The sequence below is a fragment of the Rhopilema esculentum genome, unplaced genomic scaffold, assembly GCF_057945365.1.
Source record: "Rhopilema esculentum isolate cy_ngs unplaced genomic scaffold, ASM5794536v1 HiC_scaffold_34, whole genome shotgun sequence".
Classification (NCBI taxonomy): domain Eukaryota; kingdom Metazoa; phylum Cnidaria; class Scyphozoa; order Rhizostomeae; family Rhizostomatidae; genus Rhopilema; species Rhopilema esculentum.
The window spans coordinates 287375-301118 of record NW_028300845.1 but is presented as its reverse complement, the minus strand read 5'-3'; the positions used below and the strand labels follow the sequence as shown (position 1 = coordinate 301118).

General features: G+C 34.3%; 1 protein-coding gene across 1 annotated transcript; it reads left to right on the top strand.

Annotated features, from left to right (window-relative positions):
* The first annotated feature begins 1237 nt into the window (after nucleotides 1–1237).
* Nucleotides 1238–13454, top strand: LOC148957290 (autophagy-related protein 16-1-like). Its single transcript, XM_089115506.1, has 21 exons — nucleotides 1238–1445; nucleotides 3127–3206; nucleotides 4029–4066; nucleotides 4371–4479; nucleotides 4766–4839; nucleotides 5219–5309; nucleotides 5532–5621; nucleotides 5725–5795; nucleotides 6045–6113; nucleotides 6311–6422; nucleotides 6945–7050; nucleotides 7325–7395; nucleotides 7824–7895; nucleotides 8259–8382; nucleotides 8602–8662; nucleotides 9622–9675; nucleotides 9903–9967; nucleotides 10543–10627; nucleotides 11153–11200; nucleotides 12272–12370; nucleotides 13133–13454. Exons 1-21 carry the CDS (start codon nucleotides 1349–1351, stop codon nucleotides 13224–13226), a joined length of 1710 nt encoding a protein of 569 aa, XP_088971632.1. The 5' UTR covers nucleotides 1238–1348; the 3' UTR covers nucleotides 13227–13454.
* The last annotated feature ends 290 nt before the right edge of the window (nucleotides 13455–13744 follow it).

The following is a 13744-nucleotide window of genomic DNA, read 5'->3' as shown; positions in this document are numbered from 1 at the left end:
GGACGGGGGGGACTGGACCTCCCCAAAAATCCGGAGCAAAACGAATTTTTTAGAAATTATTGTCATTTGCTTTTAACGAAAGGAATCCCCGGTAGCTGGGTTAGAACCTAACAAAGTTTTGCTGAATTATTGCAACATACCTTGCAGCCAATATGTCATGGTGACTATTGCCAATCGCAAGTTGACTATTGTAAATGGCTGTTATTTATGTTTGCAGAGTGGTGTCGAGTCGGTGACGATGCTCTTTACGCTAATTTTTAATCTGCGTAAAAGTACCACGCCAACAAAGAAGTACTTTTGCATTTAATATAGAGAGAAGCAATGACTAAACTCTTTATTGTTAGAATGCAATGAATTTTGCCCATCCTTGATTTTTTTAAGAAAATTTTCATTTGGAGCCCGAATATGTTCTTAGATACATCCTAATTTTTTTCGAATCCGATATGGTTTCAAGAAAAAAAACGCTTGCTCTCGAATAGAAAACACCTTTTTTTCTTTTCTCCAACGTCTGTCACTAGAGTTTAAGCATTTCCCCAGCATCTGTCACTAGACTCTTCCCCTTCCCAATTTCTCCCAGGAACAATAGTCTCTGTTCTTCTTAGAAACGTCGATTTGCCTATCCTGAACGGTATAGTATTTTGTTAAACTTGGTCAGGGAGATGCTTTATAGCTATTTAGAAGGTATGATTTCAAAAATTTCCTTTCACGTCGGCCCCAACCATGGTGGGTCCTCCTACATCACTTAATGTGATTCTCAGCCTTCCAGGTTTAATTTATTCAAGCTGTCTCTGAAAAATGTTATCAACTCAACTATAAAAAAGTCAACGTGCTAAGAAATATCTGTAAATACCTTCTATAGGGCTGATAAAACCTTAGTGAATCTAAAAATCTTTTTTTGTTTTATAAGTCGTTTGCCATTCAAACTGTTTCATTAACATACTTTATAAATTGCTTGGTGGTGCCATGACCCACGGCACACTTTATATTTATTCGCTCTGCTGACCCCCCTCAAACACCCCCAACCCCCCAAACCCCCCCCCCCAATTGACATGACAGATTTACGGCCTTGATTCAAGGATAGTGAAAGTGTGGCCAGAGATGCCAGAATAGCTATAGGACAGAGGACAAAGTGGGAAGAAAAAGGAAAACATATCAGATTGCTAGTTTTTTATGGAAACGAGAGCACGCCCCCATGTTCTCCGGCGTCCCCTGAGAATGACTGGCTGCGGCGATACAGTTACGGCCCACGGACTATTATAGGTATGAAACTGAGCGGCAATACCATACCGATGCGGTTCATAAACAGTAGCTAGGTAGGCGCAGTCCAGCGAACTATACAGCCGATAAAATGGCGGAGGAAGTTGATTGGAAGGGGCGAATAATTTTAGCATTAACTGAAAGAAATAAATTGCAACAATACTGCTTTAAAGATATTGTTTTATCACGTAAGAATTTTATTATTCTTTGCGATATTTTTAATCATTCATTCGTTGTAAGTAAACAACTTTAAGCGCCGTTACCAAAAAATAAAATTTGCCAACAAACAGAGATCCTGAAAAAAATTATTTTTAAGTACGATAATATATCTTTCATGATCTTTGACGAAAGAGGTGGATAAATATGATGATTCAAGTCAATATAACTGATTTCTAAAACTTTTTATCTGCATTTTAGAGTTGCCCCCTCAAATGCAAAAATACTGAAGGTGATAAAAATTATTATAGCATCAAAACATTTTGCCCTGCAGTTGCTATAAATTCGTACTATTCCGCGCAAATGTTTTTAAAAGAAATGTATATAGTTATTGCAAAAATACTGGCATCAAATATGTAAGGCCAGCACTGATTTGATGCGAGGGGTACGCCAATACAAGAAAGAAGCTCCTATTGTAAAGTATTTACATGGTACTAAGAAACGTGATGTCAAATTTTGTGTGAGAAGGAAGAACCGCAGGATAGGCTGTCCGCCGGATTCTGTTAATCTTGCAATGAGTGTTGTTATGAAAGTTATACAGGAACAAAGCAATAGGACGACAAGAATCCAATGTCACGAAATAAAATTTTCAAAATAAATTAAATTTGAAGAATTTAATTAATGAAATTTTCAAAATAAATTAAATTTCATGTCAAATTTTGTCATGCACTGATATTTAGAGAGAAGCTTAAGTTTCAAGGCATCTTATGATTTCAGCTTGGAAAGGAAGGTTTTTATTTTTAGGATGAGGTAAGCAATGCTGGAACAAGGGGGTAGTTGCCCCCTGTGCTCTTGACAAGAGAAAGCAGGAGAGGGGCAGAAAGTGCTTTTTTATTGCAGTGTCATGGTATTCTAGGGTCAGCAAAAAGAATTCTTCATGCCCACCATTCACATAGGTTTCCTACATCTCATTCATGCCTATCAGAGCTTTAGATACCATCACATTGATATGCAATTGATAAGTCTTTCTCAAAGCAAGGCCCAACTCTCTATAAGAAGAGGGCCTGTCCTAATGAGGGAAATAAAGCTTCACCCTTGGCCCATAAAACAAGATAAGCAAATAGCAGTGTACTACTTAAGTACTAGCATGGTGTTGAGCTGCATTATACAATGAAAAAGACAGATCTCTGAGTTATATGGAGCCAAGCCAATACACCCCAGTGTTATGTATTTCTTTTATTCTTAGAGTAGATTAGATGAAAGATTTTTGAAAAGTCATTGGCAGATAATACGCTAAAGTTACTTGCAATTTGATAGATATTATCATGTCTTAGCTTAAATGTAGCAACACTAAAAGAGATCTAGTTCTCCTTCTGCCAATAGCTACCTTTTTGGTCATCTTTTGCTCTTTTTGCTAGTAGTTAAGATTTATTTAGGCATTTGCATTTTGATTACTCTTTACCTTGTACTTTGTCCTTTTTATCTACATTTCCAATTCTGGTTGTTAAATTTTTGAGTTTTTTCAATTTAGATTTGAATAATTTTGATATGTATGAATTGTGAATTTTGTTGCTTTGATGTATCAGTATATTTGTTTTCATTTAGTTGCTTTCAAGTTTCTATTCTTTAATTTTGTTCAATAAATGTACTAAATTTCAACATTTAGAGTGAAAAGTTTTCCTTATTATCTATTTGGTATTAATTCTATTCTAGAGAATAGATTATCTGAGAATGCCTCTGTTATCAAATCAAAGCTATCAGAACAAGAACATCAAATTTTTCAACTGAAACAGGTATGAAGCTGACTAAGACATTTATTCATGAGAAATTCTCAGGCTTATAAGACTGCCTTAATGTCATTATAGAATTGAAGTTAAATTTATCCTAAATTGCTTTGATGCGCACTCTTTCAACTTGGGAATTTCAATTTTCATTGTACTTTCTTTACTTCATTTCATATTTTTAGTTCTGTAAAGCACAATTCAAGTGTACCTAAATAGAGTTGTCAAGTGATGACATCACAAAAATCTATTATAAGAATTTTTGAAATTTTTTCCCATTACCTGAAAAAGCATCATGAAATACCTTTAAATCTGCAAAATCAGTTAAAGGCATTACGAATTGGCTGAGATATATCCAGATGAGCACAAACTCCTGTCTGATCAAAGCTCTGTAATTTGGTCTCAGTTCATAACTTTATGACCAGAGCCAAAATAACAGTAATCCGTTAGCAAATTTCAGAACTTCTATTTGCCATAGTTCACCCGATTTTTGACAAATTTAACTTTTGCATATATGCAAGTACTTTATGGTGATAATTTATGTTATGTGGTCAAAATTCGAAAAATCTAAAAATAGTTTTTTTGTGACGTCACGCTTGAGAACTCTATCCTCTTGGCAACTGTTACATAAAATTTCAGGTCATTGCATGGCCAGGAGTCCCATAGATGGCTGCGATAGTGTTAGATTGCGATCCTTGTTCACAATCTTATTCACTTGAATTGATCTAGTTTGATATTTAAATATAAAATGCAATCCCCTTTTTCCCTTTGATAAATTTCTTTTTTCTACTTCTAAAGAATGTAACTCTTTTCATTTTTTGGAATTTGTTTCAGGAAACTCTTGAGCTCCAAGGAAAGCTTGCTCTGGGAAGGTAATGTTCTTATTTCTGTTATGCCATGGCTGTTTAGCCCATTTTCTAAATCTTTTTTCCAATAAAACCCTCTTGTTATTTTGTTTTGTTTTTATCCCTTATTTATGTAGGCAATGATTTAAAGGCATTAAGTCACTGCAGTACTACTTTTGGATCTGAGAATGATCACATGAAGCTGTTACCTGGGTGCCATTAAAAGGCATTTGGTTTCAAAAGTGGCAAAATAGTATATTGAAGCAATATATGTATTTGCATATGCTATATATATTTTGTTGAATTTTAGCACTATTTATTATTTTTATAGTGGAGCAGGCATTGCTGGTGCTGTTGCAAATGAAAAAATTATGAGTTTAGAACAGAAAATTTACCGTTTACAAGAAGAACTTACAGAACAACACAGAAATAGAGGAGAGGTAAGAAGATGAATTATATTGTCATAAAAATCATTATCATCATTGTTCTGAAAATTGTTATTATCAGCATCATCATGACCATCAATCAAAATCAATCACTGTCAATCATCATCAATCACTGTCAATCATCATTGATCATCATCCACCATCAACATGATCATAAATAATCAATTATTGTTGTTAGTCATGTGAGGTAATATCCTTTTCTTGGCTTCTTATTGTGATAACTCTACCTCAGACATAATTCCAGTTGCTAAATCCAAACCCTGTTCTTTCTTCATTCTAGCATGCAAATCAAATAATTGAATTAACAAATCAGGTTAAACTAAAAGATGAACAGCTATCATTCAAGGAAGCACAGTAAGTAAATTTGAATTGCTTTTATATCTGTCAGCAGAAACATGCTGAAAAATTCTAACCTAATTTACTTACTTACTTTTATGAACTGAACCGAGTGGAAATAGCCTTCCTTTCCATCCTTTCCTTTGAAAATGAGGGGATCAAACTGAGGAAATAGCATGTTTATTTTGTTACCTTTAATAAACGATCATAGATTTGATGTATCAGCTGCTTTCACTCTATTGGATGATTTGTCTTATACTCTAAGACCGTTTTCGAATTTACTCTCTTAATAATGGCTTTAGATGCAATCTAACTATTTGACAATGTTAAGAAATTTCAGGATTGACTTTTTCCTTATTCTGTCAGTTTCAATTCACTCCTCTCATTTTCAAAACAGGCTTCTCGATTCACAAAATAATTTAGAGGCAATGAGTATAGAATCAAAACGAATTCAAGCATCAATGGCAGAACTTGAGGAAACTAGCCAGGTATTAAAAATATCAATACAGTATAATATATCAACAAAGTATCAATACAGTATACAGTATCAATAAAGTATCAATACAGTATACAGTATCAATATCAGTACATGTTTGAGAAACTGCTTCTATCCGTATAAACAAAGGCATATGGTCATCTAGTTGTATTTTTTGTTGATTTATATCTAAGATTTCCTCACAAATTCGAATGATTTATGGCCTCCTTCACAGTGCCTGAAAGATGAATACCAAGCATTACAATTGCTGTATAATTCAATTGAAGTAAAACTACGGAAAACGCAAGAGGAAAATCAACAACTGGTAAGGCGGTTTCGCCCTTTCGCCTTTTCGCCCTTTCGCCCTGTAGGTCGTAACTCGTAACTCACAAATGCTTCCGAGTAAAAATTCTTTATCTTTTTTTAAGGTTGAAAGATGGATGAAAGAGAAAGCAATCGATGCAGATAAAATTAATTCTGAAAATGAACAACAAGCGAAGTAAGTAATAACTCTCCGCGTTAAAGTCTTAAATCAGATTAAGCAGATTCTAAAAAATGCTGCATATTCCACCTCATCAAGTGGATGCAGCGGGAGTCTGTTCTCAATCCTTTCTTGATAGCAACATCCAGATCCTGAAGGGCCTAGATTCTGTAGATGGTAAATTAGCGTAATTTAATGTTACTAGCTACCAAGTATCTCTGTTGCCTAAAGTACACTGTGTCATGTAGGCATTGATGCTTTTTGTAGATTACGTCAAGAAAAGATGCAACGTGAATTGAATGATGCAGCGAAAGAGTCAGTAGGATTCATCCAACGGTGAGCCTTCCTTTTTCTATACTTTACCACGCGCTCTTTAATGCTATTCGTGCGGAAGTTTGGCAAAAGATTTATTTCTGCCTTGCACAGTATTCGCAATGCTCATTGTTTTCCAATTTCATTGAACATCAATGATGTAGGCTGCTTTTCTCTTGGTTGCTTTTTGAAGCGAGATTCAAATCATTCTTTGATTGCAGACTCACAAAGACGTTAAGCCATGATATACCGCTGGATACGGTGGACATCGGCATAGCACCACCTCCGTTCGCCTACGTTACATCTATTCCTGACAATCCACGAGTATCTCTTGTAAATATCTCGTTTATTCATTTTCATTTTCTTATGCAAACAGAAACAAAAAGAATGCTTTTAAAATAATCCACAACAAATCTTTTCTAGTGAGACTTAAAAAGTTTCAAGATGGCACAAAATTGCCTACTAATAGTGGGAAATAAAACTTTTAGTGTGAAGTTTAGTCTGTGTAAATATAAAATCATCATTAGTTTAACTTGGGAGTCGAGTTGGGGGAAACGTCAGGCCCCTTTGGAAGTCGCAATACCAATGAAATACTTTGTTCAACTAGCTTTCCCGCTTGTTACGAATTTTTACAGTGTTCATTACTGATTTGTACGTATAATTTCTATTATTGAATCGAATGAAAAAGAGGACTTTAGTTTCCCATTTATGTACCAGTACGTAAACATTTATGTGAAAATCTGCTAAAAAAGTCGTTTAATATTTTTCGTTCGATTTATCGTGCTAAGTTTTATTAAAAATCTATCTAATGTAACTTTCGTACGGAAAACTTTAAATTGTGCTATTTTGATGCAGGATGCACACGATGGCGAAGTTTTGAGCACCCAATTTAGTCCTTCGGGAAAATACGTGGCAACAGGGGGATCTGACAGAAGAGTGAAAATCTGGGAAACTGGACGAGGTAAAATAAAATTTCTGTGTTATGAAGTAAATAATGCACTGTCGTTGGAGAGGCATAATTCCGACCTAAACTATGAATTATTAAACTTAACCTTTAATTGAATGTTGTATAGTACTTGAAAGCTCTGGAAAAAGTTTCCATTTCTCTGACTTCCAAATGCTGTTTATAAAACGAATTATAATCCATATCGATTCAAGCGGAAAAAAGTAGTTTTAATTTTCTAAAAGCCATCTCTCTTTATGGTATTAAGAGATTATCTGTCTTCCTTCATTAGGCCATTTGAGTGAATCATCAGTTTTGCACGGCTGTAATGCTTCTATTTTATGCGTTCGTTTTGATATTCAGGTTTGTTCTTTTGGTTTTTTCATCCCCTTTTTATGTTATTATTATTAAAAAATATCTACTAAACAAGAATATCATTTTACATCTATTCCCTGTAGCGTTTTCACCAATTTTGTTGATATTTTCTACCTTAAAATTAAATAGACGCGCTCTTATGACAAAGGTGAGTTTCTTACCAGTCTGTTATTCTGCGTGGCTCTCGAGCATGACAATTTTCTCACCAGATTTTTCTTGCATTGAAAACAATCAGACAAGCAGTGAAATTTTTGTATACTTTATACCTCAAAGCTTGATATCAACATTCTGGCGATCAGACCCTGTATGGAAAGTTGTTTTATGAACAAAAACAAAACACCATTTTGCTGTCTCTCTATTTTCATGAATAATTTTTGTGTGATTCTCTTTCCATTTGTGTCCTTTTTTATTTCCAGGAAAAGTTAATTTTAGCAACCTCGAACGATAAAGCGTGTAGAATTTGGACGATTTCAGACCAACGAATCCGGGTATGCTTTGATATCTCTATTCGATGGTCAGCCTTTGTTAGTTTTTCAGGGAGCCAGATTCAAACAAGGGAGAGTGCGAAAAATGCGCCAAAAGTGGAAACAAGCGGTTTCTTTCCCCTTTTACTCCGTGTTTTACACCGTGTTTTTTCTTGTCTTCCTGCTGCGGGTTTATCGATAAAACCTTCTAAAATAATGCAGGATTATTAGAGAGACGGGATTAATTTTTCAGAAAAAAATGAAGAAAAGGCGGGATAATTAGAGAGGCGGGAATATCGGAGGAGAGAACGGGAATACAAAAGAGAATACGATATGTAGGAATAAGCCATCTGTAGATGTCAGTTAATAAAAATTTTTCTGTTGTAGCATACTCTGACGGGGCATTCTGAGAAGGTGCTTGCGGCTAGGTTTCTCGGTGCAGACAGCAGTAAGATTGTTTCTGGTAGCCACGACAGAACGTTGAAAATTTGGGATCTACGAAGTAAAGTTTGTATGTATCCTTTTAAGATTTTCAATATAGAATTAGGTGCTATGAGTTTTATCTCGTTGTTAATGATTCTGCAATAAATGATAACATCACAGTGCTTTTGGATACTTTTTGAGTGTTTTATTCATCACAAATCTGTTTCGAATCATCAGTTACAGCATTTTTATACCCTATCGTTGTACATATTGGAAACTTTTTATGTATTTTCCTTTTCTTTTGCAGGTACAAAAACAATATTTGCAATGTCAAGTTGTAATGATTTAATTGCCAGTGACCTAACTGGGTATGTATCCTATCTTTTTGTTTGGCACACATCAAATCCTTCTTCCCTTGTACCATTCATAGGATACAACTCAGTATATTTATTCAATATTCCTTATTAGTTCGCCAATATTTAAATATAAAATTTCCCCCTTACTTAGAACTTCGAGCATTGAAATTGCCGATTCCTTCAAGGACACGGCAACTTAATATAATCACATCCACAGAACGGTAGCAAGGCGGAATTTTGTTAACGTCCAATGAGATGCTTTGTTTACAAATTTCTTTTTGCCAATCAGAGATCGCCAAATTTGCCTGGTTTGTTGACAATTTTCTCGAAAGCACCCTCTAGCTGTGGAGGAAGAGCACTACTGGAGTTTAAGGCAAAATATACTTAGGATAAAATCAATCAAAATTTAAAATTCACAATGTTCATAAAATTTTCTAAAAAATTACTGCTGCTTTTGAGTGAACTCCCCTTAATATTCCAGAAATCGCAGGCCAACAAATTTTCGTGGTGGCCTAAAACTCCAGTAGTGCTTTTCCTTCACATCTAGGGGTGCTTTCGAGAACGTTGTCAACAAACCAAGCAATTTTTACGGGCTCTGATTGGCTAAAAGACATTTGTAGACAAAGCATCTCATTGGACCAGAAGGAAATTACGCTTTGCTCAGAGTGGTAGTTTTAACAGTTGCTTGATCCATCCTTTTCTATACACAAGCAGTCTTCAATTCAGGAGCATTAGCTTCTGTGTTTTATTTATCGTATGGTACATAATTATCTGACTTGTGTACCAAGCTATGCCATTTTTGAACAGTTTTCAAATTATCCGTTTAGTTAATTAGTAAGTGAATATTTTTTTGAAAAATTTTCCGAGTTTCGAAGGAATTAATGGGTCTTGTCTCATGGATATTTTATCAACCGTTTTCTGAATAAGTATTTCAAACGGTAACCAGTGATAATGTATTTATATTTTTTTAGCACAAGCATAATAAGTGGACATTTTGATAAGAAAATTCGATTTTGGGACATAAGGTACAGTAGCAAATGGACTATTTGTTAGACCTTCTTTCAAATGTACCCCTTGTTTTCAAGTCTATCATTTGCTTGCCTTTTATGCTTGCTTCGCTTTTTAATCACGTTCAGGGTTTGTTTCTTGTCATTCTAAAACAAAAATGGAACTTTTCCTGCCCTTCCTACCCATATTTGACAAGTTATAATGATGAATTTTCTATGTTGTCATTGAAATGATCTTTTTGCAGGTCCGACTCTAACACGAATGAGATACAGCTCCCTGGAAAAGTGACATCATTAGATCTAGCTCCAGGTACTATTGTTTGTATCTTCCAAACATCAATATTTTCTGCAGTGTTATGTCAATAAATAAGACGCTCTGGTCGCTTTATGTATAATTTGTGCATTCTATACGTGCATTTGCGCATTATAAATTTGTGCATTTGCCTATGGTGGGTTTTTGAATATTTTGCTTACTGTATTGGATGAGTTAAGTCGATATGCCATCAAAATATGAAATCAGTAGAATGTCTCTAGATAACTCGACGATGCCCATCAGTCAACAAATACTCTTTTTGTGGTTCGGAGATAAAAATTTTACCAATTATAATAAGATTACAATTTATTCATTTTGGAAAGAAAGATAAACTTAGAGTTCAGATAAAAGTAATTTAAAGAGGTAACGGCAATTAGGGCGTATTTATACGTTCTTTTTGCTTTTCTTGATTAAATTTTCAATCGTTTTTTGAAATGGAACGGAGTATATATCCTTTGCTTTGTCGCTCATAGTCATTCTATGAAAAGATTTCAGGTTGAGTAAGTTTTCATTAGGTTAGCTGAGCTCTCATTTTTTTAATGAAATCAAGAAGGCTTTATCAATCTATTTAGATATGAATTCTCTGTTGGTATGTACAAGGGATGACTCATTAAAGTTAATTGACCTCAGAAGAAACCAAGTTGTTTCAACCTACAGGTATGTTAAAACTTTAATAAAATAACAGTTATAGTCATAACACTAGATTTTCCACTGACGCAAAATGTACCAGCAAGCATGAGTCTATATTGAATTGATAATTCTACAATAAATCGCTATTCAAATCTACAAAATTAGAAATAGAAAGAAATTTTGCAGAAATGCAAGCTTTTCTGATAGCAGGCCAGTAGCTATGAGGGAGAGGGCGTGATGGGTGCGATACCCCCTTCGAAAGAAGGTATGTTTCAAAGACGGAAATCTAGCGATGCTTAGACAGTATATTTGCAAACGTGCTGATAAGAAATGGACGGCTCACCCACTTTGTCGGCAATGAGCCTGAACTGAAACTCCAATCCCCCCCTTGTCCATTCTTTGCAATATCTAGCAATTGCCCTGCCTGTTGGCTTCTTAAACATCGCTATCGACCTGTTTTTTTTTCGAGTCACTAGCTAATTCACAATTGATAGCTTAGCATTTTCGATCAGAATGTCCATATTTTAAGAGGAAGATCAAATTTGTTTGTAGAGCCGAAGGGTTCAAAGTCGCGTTTGACTGGACTAGAGCATGTTTCAGGTACTCTTTTGAATATTATTATTATTATTATACCATGTTAATGTATATTATTGTATTTACTTTTAATGATTAAGACTATGATTTCCTTAGAAAGCTAGGGTTTTAAAACCCCCAATGGTCAGTATTAAAACTTACGTTCCCTAAATTGAACTCACTGCATTTTTAATGCCGAGGTCCATTACGTAAATAAATGAAATGCACCCGACGTTTGCAATTTAGCAAATTCATTTCATTTTTCATTTATCAAATGTTTAAATCGTTTCAGTAAATACATATAAGAATGTACAATAAACTGCTTTCCAAACGAATCCGGTTGGGTAAAGAAAAAAGAAATATATTAGGAGGACTTAAGTTCAGTAAAAGAAATGTTAAGATGTTCAAAATATTAAGAAGATTAAAAATGTTAAAATTTAAAACTTTTTAATATTTTAAGAGCAAATTTTGCGTTTTCCTGAGTACGAATGTCTTTTGGTAAGTTTATTGTAAGTTATTGCAACTTGATAATAGAATTCATTTTGCGCTGCTTTTGTTCTGCCTTTCGGTATTTTTATCGAGCGCTTCCTTCTGGTATAATTTATATTTCAATGCAGACTGAAATTGTTCCTGTTGTGGCTTTGAAATATTTCAAAATAATGTATTATAATATATCTTATAATATATCATAATATATTTTATTATATATTATATATTTGGATTTGAAAAAAGCAAACATTTAGTAAACTAAAGCTTTTCGTCCGACACTCTTCAGAGTTTAAAACGTCAGAACATAGATCGAAAACTCTACGCTAGGAAATATACAATACCCAGTTGTGGATCGAAATAGGCCAATCAGAAAACACGAGCACATGAAAGCTTCAGTTTACTAAATGTTTGCTTTTTTCAAAGCCATTTACAAGTTTTGTACCACCAAAGATTGTTTGCATATTATATATTATATATGATTATATATTTATAATATTTCTGCATTCCCTGGAACAAGCACCCCGCCCCCTGGAGCTCAGTTTTGTGCGCCCTATACTGACTTCAGCTTTCCATTTTGTCTTATTATGTCTATTTGTATTCTCTTTGTAGTCCTGATGTGCAGTTCGTTATGTGCGGCTCATACGACGGTGGTGTCTACGTTTGGAATGCAAGGACTGATAAATTGGAGAAAACTTTACGTGAGCACAAGTAAGCACAAATGTTCAATGCTTTGATTGTTTTTATAGGGAAAATAACCACGACAAAGGAGAAGCGGCATTAAATTGATTTATAGTAAATTGATTGATTGATTGTTGTGCGAGATCTGATTGATTGATTGATTGATTGATTGATTGATTGATTTATAGTAAATTGATTCAATTGATAGTACACGTAGCCTAGCCTGACTGGATTCGCTCATTTTTATAAGAAACTTGATGTAAGAAACAAGTGCTAGACAAAAAAATCTAAAACAAATTTTATTTTTAAAAAGTCCAGAAAATTTGTGAAATATGAAGATTGGCATCAACTTTTAGCCACAGAGAATAGACATGTACTTCTCTTATCTAAATTCAGCATTAGAACGCAAATACTCAACAAGTTTTTGTTTGCAAAGTTTCCTATCAAGAGAAATTAATTTTAGAAAACTCTTAAGAAACAATGAACATTGACATTTCTCCAAGCATTGGAATACTCAACGTCGAGCTCCGTTTCTTATAAAAAATGTGAGTGTGAATACGAGAACGAATAATGGTACTTATAATGGAGGGGCATGGATGCGAATATTCATGGCTAGCCTCGTTTATGAAAGTCGCATTTGAAAGGCGTCGTTTCTGATTGTCAGTATGCGAGTTATAGTCACGATAAAAGGAAATTGTAACTTTAGTTTATAATTATATCAGAAGTCTGTCTAGTAACAGTCAATTGCACTTTCATGTTGAAAAAACAGTCCTTTGTTTCTTCAAATTTTAGAAGTTCAGTTGTGGCTTGTGCGTGGCATCCAAATGGCTCGAGCTTAGTCACATGCGACAGAAATAAACATCTCATTATGTGGACGGATATATGATGACGTCATTATACGAAATAAGAATTTTCACTGGAGAAGCAATGAAGGTCTTTGTGATATTCCATATAAAAGAATTATTTGTTAATCAGTACCTTTTATAGTCGAATCTAAGGTGACAACGTGCCAACGTACTCACTTTTATAGGAGTAAAGAAATTATTATTTTTTATACCATGGCTGCACGTTTCTGTGAATAGAAATAATTGAAATAAACAGTGCAAGAATGTAACTCTGTAGTTGTTTTATTCTATTATCTTGCTCTCCATGTATAATACTTATTGATAGGGTATTGTCTCATTTGCTAACCAAATACACGCTTTCTAAAAGAGAATTCACCTATAGATCAGTGTTGTAAAAAGATCAGAAATTTTAAACAAACCAAGAGCTTCATGTTGCGAAAATAGCTTTGTGTAATGTTATATCACAGGGGAACCAGCTTTTAATCTAATATATTAACCTAAAAATTCACTATCATTTCCAATCCCAAGCATATTTCAGGAAAATAGAGTTTCCATTGTC